General features: G+C 42.4%; 1 protein-coding gene across 4 annotated transcripts; it reads right to left on the minus strand.

Moving 5' to 3' along the window:
* Window positions 1–863: 863 nt before the first annotated feature.
* Window positions 864–27,289, minus strand: hmgxb3 (HMG box domain containing 3). Of its 4 annotated transcripts, none has more exons than XM_028460238.1 (24): window positions 27,066–27,289; window positions 24,594–24,743; window positions 24,336–24,510; window positions 22,993–23,451; window positions 22,783–22,890; window positions 21,917–22,051; window positions 21,128–21,357; window positions 20,683–20,980; window positions 19,007–19,141; window positions 18,010–18,089; window positions 17,681–17,721; window positions 17,509–17,586; window positions 17,254–17,336; window positions 16,858–16,962; window positions 16,628–16,768; window positions 15,119–15,411; window positions 14,878–15,005; window positions 13,233–13,364; window positions 12,952–13,136; window positions 12,645–12,867; window positions 10,709–10,842; window positions 10,503–10,622; window positions 2,016–2,225; window positions 864–1,369 (listed from the first exon to the last, which is right to left on the minus strand). In XM_028460238.1, the coding sequence occupies exons 2-24, from the start codon at window positions 24,683–24,685 to the stop codon at window positions 875–877; spliced, it is 4,080 nt and encodes a 1,359-aa protein (XP_028316039.1). In that variant the 5' UTR covers window positions 24,686–24,743; window positions 27,066–27,289; the 3' UTR covers window positions 864–874. The 4 variants fall into 4 exon arrangements, with proteins under 4 accessions (XP_028316039.1, XP_028316037.1, XP_028316036.1 ...); XM_028460236.1 differs by having other exon boundaries at window positions 17,681–17,760; XM_028460235.1 differs by having other exon boundaries at window positions 17,681–17,760; window positions 18,010–18,092.
* Between the last annotated feature and the right edge of the window lie 156 nt (window positions 27,290–27,445).

A 27,445-nucleotide genomic window follows, 5' to 3' on the forward strand; every position in this document is an offset into this window, starting at 1 on the left:
AGATAGTTGTGCATCAGTGTGTGTTTAAGTTTGATTTTGTGTAAATGAGAAAATTGATGCAAAAGCGAACCCATGTAATTGTGTTAAATAAAGCTGGAAAAACCCTGTTTCACGCAAAAATGATGATTTGATTTCTTTTAATGGGAGACCTTTCTGTTCTCTTCACTTCCTGTTTTCTCTGAAGTTCATCCAGTCTGCATTTCCTTTGGAACACTTCCCAAACTATTTGTTTAAATCACGCAACTCCAAACTTTTGTTGGTGAAGTCCTGATCGAAGGCTAAACAAGCTGAGAACGCTTCTTCTGTTGCTCATTTTCAGCATCAGATTTCTGACATTAGGTGCAATCTCTTGTTTCTGATTCTTCTTGAACATAAATCCACCCGTCCTTTATTGAACCATTAATGGAAGCACCTTGTCCCGTATTTAATTGAAAATCTAAAGGCAGTGAAGTCTGTACGGATTACTATAAATTCATTGAAATCTGGATTCCTCACCAAAGTCACGTCAAACAGTCTGTGGTGTGTAGACTATGTATGTGTATAAGAATATGTCATGATCATATATTAGTTGTGGGGTTCTAGCAGTCTTATTTTCTTATATATGATATTCAGTTAGAAACATGTAAAGCTCAAAGTCAAACAAATTCTAGATTTAATAAATATAATATAATGTTTTGTTTTTCTCTTGTTTTTTGCGCGACTGCTGCATTTATTGAATGATGACGTATTTCAGCACAACTCAAATCAAATCAATTTCTAGTCATTTCCTGGTTTCTGCACACAGCTTTTTATTGATACATTCAAGACAGTCCTTTACAGCAAGTATAAATACTTGATAAATAATAATAAACCAAACATGTGTCTTTACCAAATGCTATTTCCTCACGTCCTCCTCTTCCTCGGTTTTGATCTGTGCCACTCCAAGTCTGTACAAAGCGTCCCTGATTACCACCTCACCCATCTGGCACGTGTCCACCAGCTGGCTGATCTGCTGGTTCACAATGTCTCTGCTTGTGAGAAAATCCACCAGGCGGTTGTACAGGTAGTAATACGCTGCATTGCTGAACACGGTCGGCTGATTCTGTGCATGGTCCTCACATTCTTCTCTGTGGCCATTGTGATCCACATGTTCTGTCCCCCAGCTGTTCTTCTCTCTCTGCAGCTGCTTCACCTGACTGACGTAGGGCTCCAGGTCTCTGCAGAGCAGCATGGAGTGGTGCTCTGCAGGCGGAGGCTGCTGGGCGGCTGATGGAGGACGAACCATCCAACAAGAAGAAGATTTGGTGATGGGATGAACCTGTTGGTTCTCTGTTACCAGTGACAGGTCAGCGCTGTACGGCTGCTCCCGCAGCTCAGCACATGAGACCACCTGAGGAGGAGGGATGGGCGTTAGAGTGCACACTGGTTAATAATAATAATCAATAATGAAACTTTTTCCACAGCGGTCTAAAACACGTGTCAAACTCACGGCCCAGGGGCCAAATCCGGCCCTTTAGGTCATTCCTTTCGGCCCGTAGGAGAAAGAAAAAAAAAAAACGACATGAAATATTGTGTAAAATACAAAATAATGCAGTAGTAGATCTCTCAGCCATTCTAAACACACAAATTCAATGAAACTCCACAATATTTGGAGGATCTCAATTTTCCCACACTTTTATCACGACTTCAGTCATTTCAATTCTCCAATTGCTCAATTCTCCTGAAATTGTTTCTCATAATTTTGTGAAAGTAAATAAAAGAATTGTCACAAAATCAATGAAATATAAAAGATAAAATCCTGCAGGGACTGATATCTGTCACTTATTGCTTGGATATTGTTGGCACCTTATATTCTTTATGTATCATTTATACGTCAAATTGCAAACTAGGGGAAATTGTTGTTGAAAGTGCTCATTTACCTGCCTAAAATCTGTGGCCCACTTAAGATCTAACTACTTCCTATTTGGCCCCTGAACTAGGATGAGTTTGACACCCTTGGTCTAAAAAGAGTCAGTGAATAAATGTGAATCACAGACCTTGGGCTTCTCCAAGGGGTCAGAGAAGCAGCCCTGGTTCCTGCCCCACATCTGGGTCGCAAGTTCAGGGTACTGCATGTCAGCACACAGCGCCACTTGGTGGGCGGAGTCACAAACATACACGGGAGGCCAATACCGAGAGGACAGCAGCAGGTCGACGTGGTCACGGGCAGTCTCTCCTCTGACCAAATACTTAGAGGCACAAACCACCTGAGGGAGGGTAAACAAGGAACGTTTATTTTGCTCTCAAATTATTAATTACCAATATTTTTCCTTCAGGCTTTAATCATCTTTTCTATTTAAGAAAAAAGTAAAATAAAAATAAAGGCAAATAAAATCAGATAAAGTAAAATCCCCACATGGAAAAGAGTGGAAATAAACAGGCTTCCTAATGGTCAAATGTACAGCATTTTTATAACTGAGGAAACAAAAGAGAACTACACTTTGTTCATAGAGCACTTTTTTCACATTCAATACATATATAGAATATATATATATATATATATATATAAGTAGCAAAGCAATCATCGAGAACATTGTTTCTCAAATGGTGGTGGGGACGTGATGGCACTACAGGGGGTACTTGAGAAACAGATTGTGTGGAAAATTAACTGTCAGCATGAAAAATGTGGGTTTTATAATGTTAATTGTTAGTGAAAAATGATAATCATAATAATGATGGTAAAAATGATCGTGATTACTACATAAAATGACAATTCAAAGGTCAGTCTTGGTCCCACACCAGGCGGGAGATCACCAAAAATGATAAAAACTATAGAAATAAATCTATTCTTGAGGCACTAAATAAGTGTTTTTTAGAATTGTCTGAAATTTAAACGGGGTCGCCTGAATTGTCTAGAATTGATAAAAAAATGTAAAAAAAATTATTGAAAAAATATATTTTTAAACCTAAAACAACACACAATCTTAACTGTATTCTGTACTTTCACTTTCTCAAATATATATCTATTTAAAATAAAATGCACTACAATTATGTCTCAGCTGGCGCAACTTTGGAGTAAAAAATAAGAAAAAGGGGGTACTTGAGCTAAAAACATTTGTGAACCAGTGATCCAGCAGATATAAAGACTCTAAATGAAACAATGTCAGTATCCAAACCAGAGGGGTACTCCATAAAGGAGGTTCAACAAACTCTGAGTGTATCCATAAACTCTGGGTCAACATACCCCCCAATGGGAAACTCTGGGTATCTGATTCCATTACAGCTGGTATGAAGTGAGTCAATCAACCCTGAGTATGTAAACCTTAGGTTACTTACGTGCACAAGTGCGATAAAAAGCCAACATAAATTGAGTAAAGAAAACACGAATTACCATGGCAACCACACGGAAGAGAGTGATTTATTCACCCCAATGGGTGAAATAAGTCGGCGTTTGTGGAATATGAGCCTGTTCTGAAGGTGCGTTCACACAGAATGCCGCTTCAGAGACAATAGTCACTTAAATCGCCCGTGATTAGCCACGCTTTTTGGTTGCTTCATCACTTCATTGTGCCAGTGGCATGACAACCGGGGAATTTTATGAATAAAATGTATCTGAGTAGCTGGGGCAGCATCGCTGGGAGGGCGTATCACTTCTTCTACAGCTGTACGTTTACAGCACTTTTTATACACAGCTCCACTTGTACTTACGGTTTAAATGCTCAACTTACGGAATTTCTAAAGGATGAGTTCACTCAAAATTTTATTATAATTAAAAAGGTGTATTCAAGGAGTATTCCACTTTCATTTGGCCCCAGTAAGTTGGGGAAGTGCACAGCCCTCCCACTGCAGTGCCACGAAGACAGTGACGGCCGCTTCATGTTTCATCATTTATATTGATTTTTTTTTTTTTTTTTTTTTTTTTTTTTTTTTTTTTTTTTTTTTTTTTTTTTTTCTTTTTACCTTGTCTGCACATGCTGTCGAAGGTTAACACTACAAGAAGTGCAATCTTTTAACAGCAATGCATATTTTATTATTGCAATTAAATAAATTTATTTATTTCATTGCATAATTGTGACCATCACCAGCCCTCCCTAGGGAAGGGTAAGAAATACTTTATTAAAGGGAGGATGTAAAAAAAGAGAGGGCAGTGTTTACACCAAGGTGAGGGGTTGGAGGGGGGTGGGGAAGTTAACAGGGAAGAGGGATACAAGATAGGATATGGAATGAGTGGGGAATAGTTGTTAGGTTCCAAGTGATGCGATGTGAAATTGTGGTTGTGTATATTGTGCAGTTTGGTGACCAGTGTGCGGTTTAGGAATAATAGTGGTGGCTGTGAACAGAGGAAGAGGTGAGTGGAAATTCCATAAAACAGGTATTTGGGAACAAGGTGTCTAAGGTTGAGCCCAGTATGAGTGTTATCCCACAGCCCAAGGCCAGTGCATACATGACAAATGTATTTCCAAGAACCGCCACTGCAAAACCCACGAGCCGCCCCCGGGCCCGAAGAAGCAGTCAGGCCAGCAGCGAGAGCGGGCAGCCTAAGGGCCCCCGGCGACCACCCCACGGCCAAGCAGCCCCCCCGCACGCCCCCAAGGTCCCAAGCCGAGAGGCAGCCATCGCCCCCCCCATACACACCCGAGAAAGCCCCAAGGAGCCAAGGACCCAGCGCACCACGCCACCGATCCCACCCCCAACCCCCAGACCCCCCACCCCACCGACCCCCCCCCCCCACACACACCCCCGCGCCCAACCCCCCGAGGGGAGGGCCCAGAGAACGCCCTGCCCGAGGCCCCAGCGGAGGAACCGAAGCCCACGCCCAGCAGACGACCAGAGCCGCGCCGAACGGGCAGCCGGCGGGCACCCGCCGGCGAGCCCAGAGCCAGCAGGGGCCCGACCCCAGGCCAGAAGGACCCGGAATGGATGCAGCACCAGGAGCAGCCCGCCCAGGGAGGACGACCACACCCCAAGCCGCATAAGGCACCAGGGGGCCGCTGGGAGTCCCCCCCCCGGCCCCCAGGCACCCCAACCTAGCCCCCCATGGCGCCCCAGATCACCCCCTGCTGATGCCGCCCGCGCCACGAGCTTCAGTTTTTTTTAAAGCCAGGGCCCCCCCCAAGGGCCAAGCCAGACCGCCCCGCCGGGATGTGGCCCCCTGTTCGGGCCCCGACACCCTGCCTCACGGGGCACTGCCCAAGCAGGGGCCGTACCAGTAGGTACGCAAGGGCGCGGCACGCGCCACCCGCCCCGAAAGACCCCCGCCACGACCGGCCAGGCCAGCAGGCCAAGCACCCCGGGCCCCAGGAGCACCCCCCGGGAACAGGACCCCCCAAGGGCAAGCCCCCGGGCCAAGCCCCCCGGGACGCGCCCCCCACCCCGGCCCAGGACCCGGCCACAGCCCAGCAGAACCGCACAGCCCCAGACGGCACAAGGCCAGCAGCCCAGGGCCCGCCGCCCCCCGGACGGCGCAAGCCACGGGGCAGCGCCCCCCGCCGGCCCGCGAGCAACCGGCGACCCCCACCGCGGGGACGGAGGCACCCCAACGGCACACATCAAGTAAGGGACAGCAGCCCCCAGCCAAAGATGCCCCGGACCCACCCACCAGTCCGCAGATGGCAGGACGTACCCACCAGGCGGCCGAAAGCAACCTCAACCACCGGAACAGCTAGCGCCGCCCCCCCAGTAAACAGCATCATCCCGAGGCGCCAAACAACCCCGCCCCAACCCCGGTGAGGACACCAGCACCCCCCCAGCACACCCACCCCCCAAACCGGCGAGGCAGGCCGCCCCGGGCCCGCACACCGCGGGGCCCGCCCCCAAGGCCACCAGGAGACGAAACAAGCACCAAGCCACACCCAAGGGGGAGAGGCACCCCCGCGCCCCACCAGGCCGACACCGCCCGGAAAGACCCCGCAAGGAGAGACCCCGGCAAAGCCCCTCCGAGACCCACCGCCACGCCCGACCGCACCATCGTGATGTATTTTTACTCTATGCAGTGGCCCAGCCACCAACAGAGGGGCCAGGCCCCCACCGGAGAGGCCCAAATGTGTGTACCAACCCACCACCCTGTTATGGTGCCTCTCCATTCCCCAATGGAGAGGCACTTCCCGATCCCCTGTGTGAATGTGTGTGTTTGGTGAATGTATGGGGTTGTGATTAAAAGAAGGGGGATGGAGGGGAGCGGTGCTCCCCATCCAGCCTCTGTGGATTTATGTGTATGTGGTGTAATAGGCCGGAGGGTGTAAGTGATAATACACCCTCCGGGGGGTGGCATGTTGAGATGTGATTAAAATTGGAGGGATTAGTAGGGCAACTAGGGTGGGAGTGCCGCCCCCACGCCACTACATAGTAACACAGGTGGCGGCCCCCTCCACCCCCAGCCCCACCATCCAGCCCCCCAAGGGTTGGGTATGGGTGTGTGGTGCATTTTGTGAGTGAGCCAGACCAGCTGGGAGTGTGGTGAAGTGAACATGTAGGAGGCCTGTCCGGTGTGAGCCGGGCCCGTCCGCATGGCGGGCCACGCGAGAGGGTAGATGGCGCAGACGGGCAAGTGGCACTGTGGGCCCCGGAGCAGCACAGCCAGAGACCCCCCCCCACGGCACCCCCCAGACCGCGCCGGCCCCGCGGAGCACGGCGACAACCCCCACCCCCGGGCACAGCCAGGCACCAACCCCATCCCCCGGCGCCCCAGGGGGCGACCCCCCCCCCCCGCCGGCCCGGAGCAACGCCCCCCCCGCCGCCAAGGGGAGCGGCCGAGCAGGGGGGAGGCCCGCGCCCGCACCAGGGCCAGCACAGGCCCACCCGGCGCCACGATACAACACTCTCCACCGGGAGGCGGCCCCGGCCCCCCCGACTAGAGAGGACGCCATCCACCGCCAAGCAGGGCCATCCCGCCAGCCACGGACCGGCAAGCCGGAGTACCGAAGCACCCCCAGCCCGGAACCGCCCCCCCACACCAACGGCGCCAATGGAGCCCCCCCCCCCCACGGAGGCGATCCCCGACGACCCACGCACCGGCACGAGACACCCCCCCGACGCCAGCCCACCCCGGACGACAGCGGGCCCGAGGCCACCAGCCCCGCCCCGCCCAAGGCTGCGCAGCGCCGCCACGAGCCGCGGCCGGTCCCCGGGCAGATGGCAGGAGAGCACTCCCCCGGAAACGTAGACCAAGGATCCGCCCCCGGGGCACCCCCGCCCCGGAATCGCGCCCACGGCGCCCGGTGCACCCAGCCAGCAGACCAGCCAATCCCGACAAGGATCCACCAGGCCAAGAACCACGCGCCGCGCCCCCCGCACACCCACCCAATACGACCCCGGGGAGACCCCATAGCACCCCCCCACCCCACCCCTCTAGCCGTAACAGCCACACCCCGGCCATTGCGGTCAAACAAAAAGCCCCGGAGGGGGCCCCGCCTGGCTCGCCGCGCAAGCGACATCCCTGGCAAAGGCGCGCCCCAGGGAGCCAAGCCTAGGACCCGCAAGGGCCGACGGAGCAACCCACAGCCACACCCCGCCACCCAGCGACCCAGGAGGCAATCGCCGACCCCGGGCAGCCGCCCCCCCCCAAACCCACCCCCACCCCGGATCCCCCCGGACCGGAGCCAAGGCCCCCACCACCCCAGGCCCCCTAACGAGACCACCCCCCAGCCAACCCACCCGGCACGGCACCGCCCGTCCCCCAGGCGGGAGCCACAGCCCCCCCACCAGCGCCCCAGGCCAACGGGAGCCCCCCAAACCCAACCCAACAGGATGGCGGGCGCAAGAGCAAAGGAGGAGGGGGGGGGGGAGGACGAGACAGGGGGACAGGGAGCAAGGGGAAGGAGCGGCAGGGGAGCACGCAGGGCCCCAGCCCCAGAGACCAACCAGATGTGCACGCGAGGGGCAAACAGCGCCAAATCAAACAGCCCCGGGACCTCGTGAACACCCAGAAGGAATGCACACCCGTGTCGAGGCAACAAGAGACCCCGGCAACCCACCCCAGCCACCCCGGCCAAGACCACCCCAGAGGCCCAAGGTGGCCCAAGCTTACAGTTGGGCTAGTGCGTTAGTAAAGAGTGGTGCTGGCAGTCGCTTGCAGGCTAGATCATCAGGGTTTTAAAAATTTAGATTTAATGCAATTAAAAAAGGAGTCCAACGCTCCTCAAAGCACGTTATTTTTTTTTGTTTTCTGAGAGCAGACATCTTTTCCATGGAAATAAATTCTGTGAGGAGATTTTGCCATTGGTTTATGTTTAAGGATTTTTTGTCTTTCCAATTTAGTAATATTGTTTTTTTTGCTATGGCTAGTGCCGCAAGGATTGATTGTGATTGGTTTGCTGGAAGTTGAAGCATTGTCAGGTCTCCAATCAAACAAAGATTTGGAGATAAAGGAATCCTGCAGTCCAAAATGGAGGACAGTTTTTCAGTGATTAGAATCCAAAAGTGTTGAACTGGGGAGCAAAGCCATAAGGCATGTAGATAGGAATCCGCTGTATTCTGGGTGCACTGAGAGCAGATGTCTGTTGCTAAGAAGCCCATTTTATGCATTTTCTGTTGGGTAGTGTGGATCTGTGGAGGACCTTGTATTGAATTAGCTGAAGGTTTGTGTTTTTTGTCATCTTAAAGTATTACAACAAATTTCTGTCCAGAAATCAGTGCTCGGGGTGATTGAGAGTTCGGCCTCCCACTTCGCGATTGGTAAGTAATTACAGTTAGTGTTCGAGAGCGCTCTGTATATTTTTGAGAGTTTTTTTGATTTTGTTGAGATTTTTTTCATATATATAGCCAGTTCTGGAGGTTGTAAAGTAGTTAAGTCTAGTGGAGTATTTTTCTTTATTGTCTCTGTTACTTGTAAGTACTGTAGAAAGTTACTTTTATTTATATCGAATGCTTGGGTTAGATTGTTATATGGCCTGATCTTGTCATTTTCAAAAAGGTCTTGGAGATGAGTGATTCCACTCTCTTCCCATGTTTTCAGATAGAGTGGTGTTTTTTTATTTTTAAAGTCAGGGTTGTGCCAGATTGGAGACAGTATACTAATTTTAATGGACATTTGTGATGTCCAGGGCTTTCCACCATGCAGTCAGTGTGGAGGCAATTAGTGGGTTTTTAAAGCAGTTGTGATGTTTGAGGGTCGCAGTGATAAAAGGGAGATCAGAGAGTTTAATGTGTTTGCAGTCTAACTGTTCTATTTCTAGCCAGGTGTTGTAGTATTCTTTTGGTTTTAGCCACTCTGTTAAATATAATATTTGGTTTGCTAAGTAATAATGCATGAAATTAGGGGCTTCTAAACCACCCTCGTCTTTGTTTTTTTGAAGGGTTGTGAAAGGCTTATTTTAGGTTTTTTATTTCTAGTATAGAATTTTGTAGTTGCAGAATCTAATCTTTGAAACCATTGTTTTGGTGGTTTCAGTGGTATCATTGAGAACAGGTAGTTTATTTTAGGTAAGATTTTCATTTTAACTGAAGCTATCCTGCCAAGTAGTGAGATGGGGAGATTGTTCCATCTCCGCAGATCTTCTGTGACTTGTCCAACATCGGATCATGATTTAGTTTAATTAATTCATTTAAGTTTGGTGATATATTTAAGCCTAGATATTTAATTGTATTTGTGGTGGAGGGGTGTTGTGGATTTTGGTTTGCAGGATTCCATGAGTTTTTTGTCAAAGGGAGGATTGATGATTTTGTCCAGTTAATGGAATAGTCTGATAATTTAGAGAAGCTGTTTATTAGATTAAATACTTCCTCTAAAGAGGATTGCGGTTCTTCCAAATAGAGTAAGATGTCATCCGCGTAAAGATTAATTTTGTGTTCTGAGATGGATGAGTGGATTCCTTTAATAACAGAGTTCTGACGTACAGCTGCTGCGAGAGGTTCAACGAATATTGCAAAAAGCAAAGGTGAGAGTGGGCAGCCTTGTCTGGTTCCCCTCTGCAGTGTGAAGCTTTGGGATGTTATTTGGTTTGTGGTTACTGAGGCCTTAGGTTTATTGTACAGGGTGGAGATCCATTGTATGAATGATTCTCCGAAGCCAAATTTGCCAAGGACAGTTAGGAGGAATGACCAGTTTACTCTATCAAATGCTTTTTCTGCATCGAGTGATAAGATTATTTTTTTCTTTTTAGAGTTCTGTGCCATGTTGATCACATTAAACAGTCTTCTCACATTGTCTGTGGAGTGTCTATTTTTAATAAATCCTGTCTGGTCTTGGTGTATAATTGACTGTACTACTTTCTCTAACCTGGATGTGAGTGCTTTGGAAATAATTTTTAAGTCTGTGTTAATAAGTGAGATGGGACGATAGCTTGAGGGTAACATGGGGTTCTTGTCTGGTTTAAGTAACAATTTAATGTTCGCTGTATTCATGTGACCTCCTACATAACCTTTATTTTTGATCTCTGATCTTGATTTTTAATGTAACGTAGTCGCCAGAGCTGTCTGGACGTCCAAAAAAGATGTCACAAAAAATATGACTGAGCTTGGATTCGAACCTCTGACCCTACGCTCCTACAGGTTTGTACCCAGGGAAATTTACAACAGACGTCAGTTGGCTTTGTTGTGTCTTGTACCTTGTGAGGACACAGCTTGGACAGCTTGCCAGCAGTACGGTGTGGGGGAGGTTGTGGGCCAGTGGGGAGACCACATTGAACGAGTGTGCAGAAGGAGAGCAGAGAGGCCAGCAAATCAGTCTGACGCACAGAGAGGGAGAGCAGCTTACTGAGTAACATCAACACACACTCAACAGAATTAACACAAACGGAATCTATATACAGACCTTTTTAGAGCCGGGGATGATGGTCATGCCGCAGTGGTTCAGCATTGTTGTTAATTCGTCCTCTGTGTGCTCTTCAATCTTACTAAGTCTTAGCTCACCGTCATGAATGAGACGAACTAACACTGACGGATCACCTGAAACACATGATGGAAGTTATCATGGTTCACACAGGCGACTCTGGGCCAATCACAGTGGAATCAGTCAAATTAAATTCAAGACTTTTTAAGACTTTTCAATGCCATTTGCCTGTTTGTCATTTTCCAGGGTCGAGTGCAAATGTGCAACTGGTAGCCCCCAAAGTGAACACAAAAATACACAAAATGTCAGTAGAATACACCAAAAAACCAGACTGCAATAAACAAAATCCCTCCAAAAACGTACAAGATGATTAAAAAACTAGCCAAAAATCTTTAAACAACAAAAAAAATTAAAATAAAAGCCATTAAGAAAAATCTTTATTTACATTTCCCCATGTTGTTGAAAGTTGCTGCAAGCATGACGCGCATCTGCATAAAGTCCCGCAGCAACCACCTCAGTGTTTTGTAGTTAGTTCCGCTGTCGTGATTTCACAATGTTACGGTAAATTACACATCTTAAAAAAACCTAATGTTACCTTTTATTTTGAAATATGAGACTAATTACAATCATAAAATCATACTCATTAGGTGTTAAAATTTAAGACTTTGAAAAATTGATTTTAAAGAGTAACGTAGGAGTGGGTATGACGTAGTGCTGTTAATTGATCCTGGTTCAACTCTCCACATTTTAGTCAAAGCATTTAAACTTGGCATATTTAGTTGAGATTTTATCTGTGAAAAGTGCAATAGAAATAAAATGTACCTACTTACTTAAAATGTAGTGACTGCCCTCTATGGGTTGAAACCTGGCTATTACAATTGATTTTTGGGACCATCTTGCATCACAAACAAGCACTGCTAGCCCCGCCCCTTTTATTAAAACTAGCACCTGTGGGCTCTACAATCTGTGGTGAGTAGGTTGGATTGAGAGAAGAGTGAATAGAGAGGTATACTGAGTAATGAGTAGCTAGTGTTATGGCAATTTTTATATTCATCATAATATCGTCAAATGTGTGTTCATGTGTACAATTTGTCATGTTTTAATACATGATGACTGCATTACTCTTCGCACTTTTGAACAGCTGAGTCATGTTAGATTAAACAGTACAGATCGTATTGTACTCAGTGCAACACAGAGTCTCTGCTGAAGGCCATACACACGAACACACACACTATCAAGGATAGATAAGAGTGGCGCCCAATCTTCCTCATAATATACACGTCTTCATCATCCTCAAATGTTTCCACTGTTGGGCATCTGACTCCCTCCTTCTCCTCACCTCAGGGTGGAACTTTTTCTGTTATCTGTATAAAAGCTTAAGCGGTGAACTGTTAGTTAGAGTGGGTCTTGCCTTTTTGCTCTGCCAGGAGCCTTTTGCCTTTCATTCTTTCAGGATGGAAGCTTCTTTTTTACTCCATTTTTATTTAATTTTATAATAAATCTTTTTTATAAAATCATCAATGCCTCGCCTGGACTCCATCACTCAACCAGAGCAATAAATCATGTCTCCAAATGAGGTCAACCGCAAATTTGCTGTGACACTAGTTAGCATAGCATAGCATAGCATAGCATAGCATAGCATAGCATAGCATAGCATCTTCATTGGAGATTTTATAGTATAGACTGGGCGTGTCTTAACTGCTCCGCCCATAATCAAGGTATTTTTTTAATTTCCCCCCTAGTGGCAGGTCAGGAGAAAGCAGGGGTTTAATTTCTTTTTTAAGACATTTTAATGACAATTAAGGCCTTATTTTTAGATTCATAAATTTAATGCCTTTTAAAAAAAAAAAAATCCAGGATTTGAGGGAACCCTGTTTTAGCTGCTGATACATATGAAGAACAAAACAAGTGTTTGTACCTGAAAGCTGCTCTGTATGAGACAGAACTTTATCCTTCTCCGTGTTGATGACCGTGCCACTCCTCATCAGAGGTGGTGTGAAAGGAGCGATGATGGATGCGTCCACCCGTGTGATGGGGATGTCTGTGGGGAAGGCTGCTTGTTCGATGGCCTCGTTCTCCATCGTCAGCCAGAAGTCGTCCACGTGCACCTCGTCTGACACCGGAACCTCAGGCCAGGTGAACTGCAGAGGTCACAGAGGTGTGTGTGGTGAGTGAATGACTGCTGCAAAACAGCTGAGAGCAATGCTGTATGCACGCCTGCTTGCCTCCACATTTTTCAGTTCCAGCACGTTGTCCGTATATCGCTGTCCAATCTCTATCTTTGGAGAAATGCCGCAAACGCCACAAATCATGTCGTTGTAATCTCGCACAGTCAGACTCTCAAAGGCCCAGTAGCCACTCAAGAGGAGATCTTGAATTTGAGAGGATTCAACCAGACTGAGCGCATGCACTGATGAAGAGACACAGGAATAGACAATATGAAAGAAATGAGGTAGAACAAGCCATGCAGAGTAAAGAATAGACTATAATCCACTACTGTATCTACCAGGGTGGTTGGGGTTGTGGTCAAATAACGTCCTGGCTGCCTCAAAGGGAGACTGGCCCAGTTTGATGCTGGCCTGAATCTTCAGGAAAAGGTCCAACGTCACCAGCAGTTTGTTCCCAACATTGAACAACCCTGTCCAATCAGAAAGTGAAGAAGCTGTCAAGAAGAATCCAAGGCAAGGCAAGGCAAGACAAATGTATTTGTATAGCGCATTTCATACACAAGGCAACACAATGTGCTTTACATGATCAAAAAGTGCAACAGAAAGCATTCAACAGCTTAAAATCAATAAGAACATTAAAATCGGGAGCAAAAACATTTAAAATCATCAATAAAAACATTTAAAATCATCAACAGAGTTTAATCATACGCAGAGTTTGCAGGGGGAGAGTAGGGGATGCAGGGGGAGCATTGTTCCCCTACTAGTCAAAAGTTCAGTACAATTTTCCAATCATTAATTCAATGTACATAATATACAACTATTTTAAGTGCCATTAAACACGGTGACTGTACAAAATACATTGTTGTAGATGGTGTAATGTATTTGTTGTAGAATAAGTTTTCAGTTAAATAGTCCCAAACTTTAGAATTTAGGGGGCGGATTTACTAAGATCTGAAATAAAGGGTGGTAAACCAGTTGAACCAGCAAAAATCCTTTCCGGATGCAGTTTCCTCACCTGCAAGATTGCAGCAATGATTAGCGTACATGCAGAAGTGGTGGAGACCGCCCTTATTTAAATGAGTGTTTTGCACGTTCAATGTGGAGAGGTGAATGCACAGAAGCACACAATGATATTTGAGGAAGTTAAATTGGAGGCAGATGGACTTCTCTGTCTGCTGCACAAACATTTAAAACATTCAGTGCAAGCCTTTTCTTAAATTTCTACCCCCTCAATTACCCCCTGTAATCAGCAGTTGAATAGAAGCAAGTTTCACACAAATCGCCAGTTTGTGATAAAAAGCTGAGAAAAACGGCCGATTTTTCGGGCCGATATATGGACTTTTTTCAATATTGGCCATCGGCCGATTTTCTTTTTTTTTATTTAGCACTTTAGAGTAGCAATTAAAGGAAAAAAGAAAGAACATAAAAAAAAAAACATCCATTCAGATGTAAGAATATAAAACAACAAAAAAGTAATAATAATAATAGCATGTGCATGGGAGAGGTAGAAGCCAATAGGCTTACAAATAAAAAGCCGATATAAAAGGATAAGGATATAATATAATAAAGATATAACATAATAGTGCCTGATCAAATATCCTATCCTATTATATCCTTAATGGGACAAGGATTTTTGTTTTACTTGGTTGTCTACGGGTATATTTAAAGTTCAATAAATGTTAAGAGTTCTATTGGTGTATTTAATTTAATTTCTAATATATACATTTACATCACGAGTGTTTCAATTGTCTTTCATAATCAATGTGTTTTAAAAAAAAAAGTATATCGGCCTAAAAATATCGGCTTCCAAATTTGGCTTCAGATATCGGCCATCGGCTGAATTTTTTTTTTTAATTTTTAAAATCGGTATCTGCATCGACCTTTGAAAATCCCATATCGGCCAAACTCTACAATTTTGTTGTACTTTGTGCAATGACAATAAAATGATTCTATTCTATTCTCATTAGCCTTTCCTGAGTTCACCTGGGTGCAGGTCAGTGAAGCTGTGCAGGGCGAGACACTCAGCATTAAGGCACACTTTGAGCTGCAGAGAGACTCTTTGCATCAGTGTTTCAGTCAGAAGCTTGCAGTCCTCTAGTCCTGCAACAGTACTAAAAGGTAGAAAAACACACATTAGCAAAACAGCATGAGAGAGTCACAGCAAAAAAATAAATAAATAAGGGAGTCAAAGGTTCAATGGTGAAATGACAGCAGAATCCCTCACCTCTGACCTCCTTTGAACAGAGGGTAGTTACACAGGCCACAGTAAGTAGCTGCTGACTCATAAACCAGAGGCCAGCCGGACTCAGTGACAGTGTGAGTCGTGTTGTCGTCTCCTGCTTCAACCAGGACTATCTGCAGTTGGTTGACCTCGTGGATAAAGTTTAACATGTCCTGAAGCTCAGCCTCACTCTCAGGCATCTGCAGAGTGCTCCGCAGCAACTGCAGGGTGTTCTGCCTCTGGATGTCCTTCTGAGCAGGACTCAGAGCCTGGAGCGGATCCAATAAAGTCTCAGACTAATAAAAAAAGGAACAAACCAACATACAATGAGTTCAATCTGAGACATTTCTCCCTAGAATGACACAGGTGAAACTTTATAAACAAAGTCTGATGTTGAAATTTGATTAATATTTCGATTATTACACTGACGATCACAATAAGAACAATCGAGGAAAAAAACAATATATAAAACAAAATTGTAATAATTCTTTTTTACATTTATTTTTTCAATTACACATGTTATTATTAATTATTAATACTAACTTTGAGTTGTTTAATGCACCCGCCTCTCTCAAGCTAACGCTAAAGCTAGCCTAGCCTGCAGGCCAACATGAAATAAAAGTTGTGGTCTTACAACATGGCAGGAGAAACGCAGCAAAAACACTTGATAAACTAAACAAGCAAGGAAAGTCAAATTTTCTTATATGGAAACACTTTGGGTTTGATGATGAAATAGAGCAGACCTCGTCAACTGGCGGCACGGGGGCCACATGCGCCCCTCTGTCTAATTATAGGCGGCCCCCAAAGTAAACGCACAAAATTATATTCACAAAAACAACAGCAAGAATACTCTAAGAAATACATTATCAAAAATACAGTAAAAGTAAAGTAAAACATAGAAAATACTCCAAAAACACACAAAAATACTACAAAAATTCCCAAAATGACAACAGCAATACACAAATGACACAAAGAACATACTAAAGTACACAAAGAGAAGAAAAAAACAAAAAAATTACTGCGTAAACCCACAGTCCCACAAACAAACAAAAATGACAACCAAGATACACAATATGACTCCAAATGAGATACATTTTACATGAAAAATACACAAAACGACAACATAAATGCACATAATAAACAAATATACACAGTATGACGGAAAAACACACAAAATTACACATTGTTCTTTCCAGTGTTAATTCTCTGATTGGTCAATATTCTAAATGCTGACATGAATGTACATAACATGGCCCTTCAATCAGACACACATTTTTGTAGCCCCCGTTCTGATAAGAGTTGCCCACCTCGGACCTAGAGCAAAGACACATCACGTGCAAGATGTGTTTTTTTGTTTTGTGCAAAAGTCTTTGAAGGACTTTATTCATGTTTAAAGAATACATTTTACATCATTTTGTGCAAAAAATAAATCACTTTTTTCTATAATAGAGCAGCTCTACGCTGTTGTACGGTCATTTCAGAAGATCCTGAAGGATGGTGGGTGGTCTTTACCTTCCTGGCCTTGAAGTTCTTCAGAGTCAACCCACAGCCACATTTGGGACATACTGCAGGTTTGTGCCTGTTCTTATACATGTATTTACACGATGGGTTTTTACAGCAACCTCTGCCACGTGCAGTGGACAGTCCCAAGTCCTACAGTGAAGAGAAATGTGTTACCTAAAGTGGACTGACAGCAATGTGACAGAAAGAGAAATTAAGCAGTGTAAATAAAATAAACTCACAAATGTGGAAACGGTGTGTTGTTTGTAAGGCACGACGGGCAGAATATTCACACTCTTATCAGTCAGTGACAACACACGCTGGCTTCTGTCTGCAGATACGGATTCCTATGGAAAAGTCAGGAGATGTCAATAATTGTTTTATTTGAATCTTATTTCGACAGTCATCAAAAAAAAAAATATATATATATATATATATAATAATTAGGAAACTAATGTCATTAGTTTTACAATACATATTCTGCACAAAGTTATACATAGTTATGTATACAGTTTATACATGCACATTCAACATATATACATATATGTCCACACATTTACACACATACATACACACACTCATGCATGTACATAATGTGCTATTCAATATTCTGTGTGTATGTGTGTGTGTGTGTTAACCTGGGTGGCTGCGGTCGCTGGAACCGCCTGCCCGAGCTGCCTCAGAGTGCTGGGTTTAAGGCCGGGGAACTTCCCTTTCAGCGCTGTGGTTACAACAACAACAACAACCACATCAGCTGAGAGCACAAACCACAGGACGCTCACATTTACAAGTACAACTTTGTCTCTCCATAGTAACGATAAAAAATACAGAGAATAGGTTAAAAATAATCAGGTTGGAAAAAAAAAAAAAAAATGAAATTAAGAATACACTACCTGCAGATGGTTGATTGTTTGATTGGTGGAGTTTGCTTTTTTCTGGAGGGACAGTTATTATGTGAAAAACAGCAAGACCTAAAATACAAGCGTAGAAGAAGAGGAAGCTAATGAGTAATAGATCAACAGTAATGTATCCTCTGTGCTCGCTGTAACTAGCTTTAGTTCTCACCTGAGTTAGAGCACGCAGGGAGGATTGGTCTTACTGGGTTCCTGTGGACAGAGGTATGGTACACATGGTCTTTCCCGTGTCTAAAACGGTCATTCAAAACAACAAATCACAAAATAAAAAAAAAACTTATTGGACACCTTGTCGCTGCGTGTGTTTTTAATCTTCTAGTTCAGTGAAAAAATAAATAAAAAATGGGAGTCTTTATTGTCTTTATTGACGGTTTGTCCTAAACAAACATGTCATACATGGATGCTAGCAATGCCATTCTACGATGAGGTGTGAATGTATAAAGAAAGATGAAGTTCTCTGACAACTTGCTCAGGACTCACTTTGTTTGGAGTGATTTCTTGGTGCTGGTGCCCTCTGGTGGCCTTTGAACTGAAGCCGCCTGCTTGGATGCGGCTTTATTCTGCTGGGAAATCAAACACACTTTTTTACTGTATGAAGTACACCAATATTCAGTATGCTCTCTAAGGAATTATCATTAAAAATCTAATTTTAGAATTGGACGTCAGCAAAAACAATCATGTCCTCCAGTTTGAATGAGCCAATAGATCTGCAGAGGTTTGTCTGTTTAAAATGTCTTAAAGTGAAACGTTTTGCAATCAAGGTCGAAGGGTAAAATTAGATAAATATGCACTAATACCTTGGTTTTTTAAGTTAATGCAAAAGGTTTTTCTAAAAGCAAAACAATCTCTCCCACAGTGAAATCCATTAATCTATACTCACCTCAGCAATTTGACTTGTAATCTGTCCTCACAAATGTGCATAAATATAAACAAATATGGTGAAAAGACTAAAACTGTCCCTTTTCCTTTCTTTGGAAACAGGGAAAAGAGGACTGTTGTCATGGAGTACCTTGAGTCCAAACCTTGGTGTTCTGATTGACTCAGATCTGACATTCAACAGTCACATTAAATAAATATTTTTTTTTAAAAAACCACCTTCTGCTAAAGAACAACTCCAGAGTTCACAGTAAACATGGTGATGCTGCTTTTAGTTGTTATGCTGCAAAGAAGTGGCACAAACTGCCAGCAGAGCTGAAGTCAGCATCCAATGTGAACATTTTTAAATCCAAGTTAAAACCATTATTTTTCTCTACCGCGTATGATTGGGAGGGATAATTTTAATCATATTATTGTTGATTTAATGTTTTTCTCATTGATTTCAAACTTGATTTCTTGCTTTTTAAACTCTTTTTAATGTTTTCTGTTGCACATTGAATTGCCTTGAGTATGAAATGCACCATACAGTACAATACATTACATTACCTTATATTTGCCTTGCCTTGCCTTCAGGTGTGTTAATACATGCATTGACACTCACTGAGGAAGTCCTATTTCCACCCAAGTAGCTCCCACAGTCAGGACATGCTGTTGGCTTGTGACGACTAACGTATATAAAGGAACAGTCTGGATTGTGGCACCTTCCACGACCTCTCCTGGTGTACGTCGTCACAGGCTGCAGAGCACAGGTGAGTATACACATTTATTTAATTTAGGTCAAATTTCAACCAATGCATAACTTATTTTAATCTATCTATAGAGCTAGCACCTGCATTATCCAGTTTTATTTATAAAGCACTTTAAAAACTCGGGAAGAGGGGGACAAAGTGCTGTACAAGGTGACAACAGATCAGATGTATAAAATACATACACTATAAGGCAAACAATTTAAACACAACAAAATATGGAGAAAATTATTTTCTCAGCTAAAGACAATAAAGAACAATTTGATATAAAATGGGGCCCCTTTTTGGACTACTGCAAATCCTTGCAATCTCTGCCTGCCTGACACTGTCCAACCCCCCCCCCATTTTTCTTTTTCTTTATATGTATATATGGCTACATGAGTATAACATTAAATATATGTCAAAACATGTGTGCGAGTGTCTCTGTGGAGTGTATCATATGGAATCCATCCATCCATCCATTTTCATACCCGCTTATTCCCGTTTAACAGGGTCGCGGGGGTCTGCCGGTGCCAATTTCCGGCTCTCATAGGGCGCTTGGCGGGGGTACACCCTGGACAGGGCGCCAGTCCATCACAGGGCAATCATATGGAATCAGAACAGTATAATAATGAATGAACTCTTGCAGGGTTTTTCACGAATGCACATGCTTTGTTTGACAAATATATATTTTATGCTAACTTGTAATATAAATTCTGAAATGCACACACTCTACTTCACAAATATTATTTTGAGGCACACTTTTTATATAAATCCACAGATAATGCAAATTGCTGAATGTGCATTTATAAACTGCTTCTGTGCTGTGAAACCTCTGCGCATCTGTGAGAGAAATGTGTGCGGTGAATTTTGAGTCACCATTGGCTGATAAAACTGACTGACAGATTCATCAGCCAATCAGGTGTGTTTGATTTCAGCCAATCATATGGCTTCTTACATTGTCTCCACACTGTTGTTTGAACACTGCGTAGGCGCGCACATATCAGTAGCTCTGCAATTGGTTTCAAATATTTTATTTTGCACGTTTTAATACCGTTAGCCACTAACAGCAGCCGTCAACACAGACGGAAGTTGAGAAACGTGGAGCACCAGTAGTCATTACACCACATCGCGTTCCTATAACCATGTGCATGCTTTTTGTCATCTGTAATGTGACTTGTTATACGTTGCTCCTTTTTTTGTCTGATAGTAAAAGTCCCCATCCCGTCTGTGGGTCCCCTCTGTGTGGTGAGCTTAAAACATGAAGCTCTTGTCCATTGTTTCCCCGCAAACATCCAAATATCACACAAACAGAAGAAGATTTAAATTTAAAACAGAAAAACGCTGCTTACCACACCGTTTATTTGTTATTTTGATTTGCTTTTAAAACAAAATAACAGAAGAATGAAGGGTACACGGACTCTCTGTAAACTGTAAGAGATGTGCACTGAAAGTGATAAATGAGTCAGCTACACAGACCTTTAATTCTGCTTTAGCTGAAAATAAAAAAACGACTGCATATAAAATAAGGACTTAAGTGAGTTGTGATTACCTGAGTGGGTGTGTTGACAACACAAGTTGCCGTTTTCCCACATGTCTGCTGCACCGTTGACTCAGAACTGAGTGTTTCATCTGTTTTCAAGGTCACTGTATTCGAGGTAAAGTCAGCAGAAGTCCATGAAATGTTTGAGTCCGTTGAAGCTGCTGCTTTGAATCTGTCAGCGAAGGATGAAGAGGACGAAGTTCCTTGGAGGCACACAGAAGGAGAGATGCCTTCCTTTCCTTCTGCCATGTTCTCAGTAAGCTCCACCTCTCCATCCAACCCCAGTGGATTAAACTGGGACTCAGGCCTGAGACAGATGGAAGAAAAAGAGCTTCTTCAGAGTAGAACACCATTGTGGGCACACACAGAGGAAAAGGACACACACTGCTCCATGCAGTTTGGTGACCGAGGTAAACCACCAAACCATCAGCAGTACCATAACAATAGGACTCACTTTGTTTGGACTGCTCTCTGTGAGCTGCTGACATGTGAGGAAGGTGTGGGCTCCACATTACAAACTGGCTGACTTTCCTCCTTTATCTTGCTTAGAGTGTCCTTAGTTAAACCTTTGTTAGTGTTACTGTGCTGAACAGGTGATGGTGAAGCTTTAGAGTCACTGGGCCTGGATTCAGGCGGCTGTGGAGATTGTTGGGAAGCAGCCGCTTTCTGATGGATCCTCTTTGCCTGAATTGAATACAAATATCAGTGTTTTCTCTTTGTGATCAAAACAAGGGCAAACTATTTTCAGGTTCCATTACAGTCGCCAAAAACAGGTAATTCAGTAAAATAAAGAAAATAACTGTGCAATATTATAACAACAATAAGGAAAAGGGAGAGCTACAACAGGGGGTCCCCTCTTTAAATCAGAATGTGTCCTTGTGTCGATTTTCTTGACTCATGCTATCCAACAGTTAACTAAAAAACAATAAGAAAACCATCTCCTGGGGATGGTTTTTCCCCATCCCCTGTAAACCAATGGTAAGACAAAGGTTGTGTAATACTGTGTGCTATGGTGTGAGCATTTCTAACTTATTTTGAACTGTGCTGTACAAAGGACTTCTAATGCATCTTCTGATTTGATCAAGGTTAACGTAAAGTAGGCTAAAGTTATCGCGCACAACAATACAGCAAGGAAACTTTGGGTTAAGCTAACATTTTCCACTTGCTTTGCTGTTTTTTTAGAGTCCAAAATACTTTTGTTTAAAAAAAAAGAAACGTTTGATTTAGGTTATTTATAGCTTACAGCAGGAACCCACTTCCCACCCAAGTGGCTCCCACATTCAGGACATGTGGTTGGCTTGTGACGGCTCAGATAAACAAAGGAACAGCCTGGGTTTTGGCACCTTCCACGACCTCTCCTGGTGTACGTCTTCACAGGCTGCAGAGCACAAGCAAATACTCAGTTATATTATCAAAGTCATGTTTGAACCTTTTAATCTTTTGTTGTTGTTGTTGTTGTTGTTGTTGTTGTTGTTGTTGTTGTTGAAATCAGTGCTGGCATGCAGGGTTGGGGTCAATTACATTTTCAATTACCCGTGTTCAATTACAATTCAAATACAGACCAGTATTTTTTCCAATTACAATTATACTACAAGCATTTTTTCAGCTGTAAAATACAAAAAAACAAATATCTATCATCTAATTTCTTACCAATCTATTGGCTACCTAGTTAGGCTTCCTAATCAATGAAAATATAGGTTTTAATATTTTTGGTGTGGGCATATGGGCCTTTTTTCTGTCAGTATACCCCTCAATTTTTTTTAATATAGTAAACTGTGGGAAAGCTTGATTTCAAACATATTTTAATAATTGATAACTACATATGTGTAGAACTGTACATAGAACTGTAACATGGTTCACCAGTTTTGCGTTATATTATCATTGACAATTTTTAAAGAATTTTCATGCCACTTACAATCACAAAGTTAATTATTTAAACTCAAATACAATTTCATTGCAATTACGACAGCAACATATTTTTCACATAATCAGAATTATGCGATAATTGTAATTAATTATCTATTGCACGATTACAACTACAATTGACCCCAACCCTGCTGGCATGTTTAGAATGATTTTGAAAAATAAAATTATATTGAGTGTATTCACCATTTTATATGAAGGTTTGGGGTTTTGCTTTATGCCAGCTCCCACAGACACTACCATCACTGGACCTACAGAGCAGGAACCCACCAATGACTTGGCCTTCAGCAGGTCCTGCAAAGCATCAATAACTGATTTGGATACAAATAATTTCCCAATACAATAAAATAATGATAATCTTGCTTCTAAATGGAGAATATGTTGAGTATGTGTTACCTGAGAGGGTATAAAGGCAACCATTTGTCCAGGTTCACCCAATGTCTGCAGCACATTAGGCAGACTACAGGCACCTCTCGTCTCGTTTGTGTTTTGGTTGAAGTCGGCAGAGTTCTGCGAGTCGGTGGAAGCCACTTGTGTGAACGTTTCAGAGGAGGAAGATGAGGACGGGAGTCCGTGGAGGTCCAGGGGAGGAGAGACGACGCCTGTTTCCAGCTCCATGTCCTGAACAATAATTGGAGACTCGGAGGGCTCCAACTCTCCAGCCAACGCTAACAATGAAAAGTGGGACTCCTGGGCGAGATCTCCTTCAGATGGACTGTGCAGAGGCTCAATGCTCACTTCTGATTCAACTTCAGACTTGGAAATTGAAGAAGAGCCTTTGGACATAATGTAATAACTGGTTCTGGGTAATATTTTGCGGAATCCTGGAGGGTCTTTGGAAGGGCTGAGTGATGACTGAAAAAAAACATAATCAGGATGTGCATTAATACCAAACAAGACATTTGAAGCATTTGTATATTTCACTCAGGCTTTATTACAATACCAGTAAGTAAAATATATTAGATTCAATTAAATCAGGGGCTTTTGCCTTCATTTATTGTCATATATGTTTACACATATATGACATTTGTTTTCTGCATTGAACCAATCCCTGACGGGCACTTGCTCAACATCCCACAGTGATGGCCCGGGTGAGATTCAAACCAGTGACCTCCAATTACAAGCCTGCATCCTTAACCACTAGGCAAGGCAAGCCTAATTTATTTTGTATAGCTCATTTCATACACAAGACAACTCATTGTGCTTTACATGATCAAAAAGTGCAACAGAAAACATTCAACAGCTTAAAATCTATAAGAACATTAAGGTCGGCCAAAAAAAAAAAAAAACATTCAAAATCATCAGTAAATTGTTAAATTCATCACCAAACACATTACATCAACAACATGACCAAAAATCTCCCTCTCAATCATATGCAGTAGAGAAATAGAGTCTTTAACTTAGATTTAAAAATGTTCACATTGGATGCTGACTTCAGCTCTGCTGGCAGTTTGTTCCACTTCTTTGCAGCATAACAACTAAACGCAGCATCATCATGTTTACTGTGAGCTCTGGGCTCCACTATCTGACCTAGGTCACCACTCCCCAAATATCCCTGATATTAAAACAAAATGAATAACATTGATAGCTTTAAGAATAACGGAGAGTAGTTTCACTAAAACATGCTGTTTAAACTCTCAATAAGTACCTGAAAATCCGGTATTTACTGTAATTTGAATACAGACCAAGTATATTAGCTATGATGCAGCTGACACAGTGTTTTGATATAAACAGCTTACTGTATCTACGCCCTCCTTCTCCAGCTTGGCTTTTTCCAGATAGTGGCTTTTTTCAGCTACACTGAGTCTTTTCCAGCTCTCGCTAATACGCTTGTTGATCTCCGATTGAGGCAAAGTCGGCGCTGCCATTTGCATAACCTGATAAACATCAAAGTAGTAGAGCAGGTAGGCAGACCTGAGACAGACAACACAGTTATTAGGATGTGTTTTGCTTACTTGTTTATTACTTGAAAAACATTAGCTATTTATTTATATTACCTCGGCTTCTTGGACTTCTCAACATTCTCCTCTTGAGCTTTGCTCTTCCTTTTCTTTGGAGTTGTGTCTGTTTTTCTGTAGCTCCTCTCCATATCGTCAGTCACTTCCACAATCTCACACACCTCCACTGTATCAAGGTTTTACAAAAAGCTGGGAATAGTGAGACGTAGAATTAACAAAATAAACTTCCGATCATAATCATGGATGAAAAAAAAAAACACTAAACCATAAAAGACATATACTGTACTTAGGGCTGGGCGATTTTGCCTAAAAAAAAAACTTTTACATTTTTTTTTCTGAGCAGCTAAAAAATTTGAGTTTCGATTTTATTTTATTTTTTAATGCACTTAAAAATGATTGCAGACATCAGATATATTGTCAAAAGTGCAACTTTATTGCTGTGAATGTCCTCAAGAGTTAAAATGCATAGAACAATCCCAAATTAAAAAAATGAATGAGACTGTCATTCAACAATTTCAAGCTTTAACCCAGGTTAAAAGAAAAGTGCAACAGCTACTTCACAGTAGCTTAAATTTTCTGATTAAGAAATCATGTAACTACATATTTTATAACATATAACATTACAATTAATAAAAAATTAGACATGCCTGTAGCACACATATAGCCTACCCAAAGGGTAAACACATGTAAACAAAGAGGGGGCTGGCTCACATTGCGCTACGGTAACCCACAAGGACGGAACGCGAAAAAGTCAGAAAAAAACTGTGGTGGGAAAAAAAATAAATTTTCAAAATAAAAATCGTTTTTATCTACAAATTCGATTAATTGATTTATCGACAGTATAGTTTAGGTCAGCCATGTACATATGTAAGATCAAAAAATCCTTTCAGAAATAAAATAAATAAATAACTAATGACAGTGTATATGATGCATTTAGTTATTTCTAAATTTATTGACTACGTATTAATATTCCAACTCTTTGTTTTCAAACAAGCATTGACTCTTTATTATTATTATTATTATTATTATTATTATTATTATAGTCAGCTGTATAATCAATTGATGACTTTATCCTACGGGTAGTAATGATGTATTTTGTACTGTATAAGGGGTAAAGTGTAGTCATCAAGTGAAATACAAACATGACAAGCTTGAGAAAGGTAGTTTAATGTCACAGCTCATATGCCACTAAAAAACACTTTTATACTTTTTATAACACAATTATACTGCATCAGCAATAAATCTCCCAGTTGAAGCATGTTGGTATTTCAAAACAGGCTATGATAATCCCGACGGATGCATAAATAAATGCTCCTTTTGACAATAGTCATCAATGCAAACTCTAGTTTTATATTGTACAACTTATTTCCTTTAAACATCAGGGGAAAAGGCAAATATTAAGGGGACCCACAACATTAGTAGAGGTTCCAGGCAAATTTAAACTCCATTGGTGCAAATTTAGTAAAAGCTTTGTTTAGGATCAAAGATATCTTTGAGCATCCTTCATAAATAGAGTTTGAGCCACTATGCTATCTGAACCAGAATCATGGCCTTATTGGATTTAACTTCAAATTAACTTCTGCACTACTGTAATATACCATAGTTTTATTTATATATGCTTATTTTCATATTCATATCCACACTTTCACTGTACATGTTGTAAAAATACGTATTGTGTTGTTGTTCTTCTGTTCTTATAATTTATATATTCTACATTGCCGTGTTTTTGTGTTTGTAAATGTTTCGGGCAAAGAGAACAGTCATTTCAAATTCTCTACATGTCTTATAGTGGAAATTGTCAATAAAGATGACTTTTGATGGCTTCCACTGAGTCCTTATACTGTATGTATGTCTGACTGTGGACATGAAAAGACTGGATGTGAAAAGGCCTTCATCCCCTGATGTTCTGTATCATATTTGTATTATTAGTATTATCTGTCTTCTTTATTTTTTACTACTGTAATGTGTGTGTATCTAATCCGTATTTTTCTAAAGACTCTAATACTTAATTATACACTTATTTAACATTTATTCTTTATTTCCTCTTTGTTTAAGTTTTTTTTTAGTATTATTGTTCGTGATACTTTGAGTGGCTGTAACAAAAGAATCCCCCTGGGATTAATAAAATAATTCTTATTCTGATTCTGATTAAACAAAATAAAAAACACTAAATTTCTAGAGTAAAAAACAGAAGAAGAAAAAAAAACTAAATTGTGAATAAACACATTTACATTAGGGTTAGAGTAGTAATACAACCATTTCCATCAATACGTAATTAATGATTTAAAGATGTATTACTAACGACACAATAACAGTAGGCCTGCAGATAATGTTACAGACAAACACACACATGACATCTACTAATACGATGTGTCTCTGATAACATGACTATAACACTAGTCTCTGTTCAGACGTTAAAAACTCCTTCTTTTCCTGTTTTAACAGCGTGTGATAATACTGCCGTACACTCACCCCCTTGGCCAATGAAATGCCGTCTTATTGAAACCTTACCTACGATGACCCGAGAATCGGCCGACTGTGCAAAACGGTGCTAACAGAGTCACTGGAAGAGTCGCACATTCCCCCAACGATAAGTAATACTAAAATATACAATAATTAAAGGTTATATCATTAACACTGGCCTTGGAAAAGCTGTTGAGGAGCGGCTTCTTTTCTCGTCCTCTCACAGAAAACATGGCGGCTTGTTGCCAAGTCCACCAGCCAATAGCGGCACGGAATAAAAATGTAACGACCAATCATGTTAGACGTGTTTAACACGTGAAAATATTGTGCGCGTCCCTCACACAAACGCAGTAAATACCGAGGTATGACCAGAGGAGGCGGTGTTTCACTACATTATCGATATTTTAAAGGTTTCTTTAAAACTGTTA

The sequence above is a fragment of the Gouania willdenowi genome, chromosome 10 (genome assembly GCF_900634775.1).
Source record: "Gouania willdenowi chromosome 10, fGouWil2.1, whole genome shotgun sequence".
Classification (NCBI taxonomy): Eukaryota; Metazoa; Chordata; class Actinopteri; order Blenniiformes; family Gobiesocidae; genus Gouania; species Gouania willdenowi.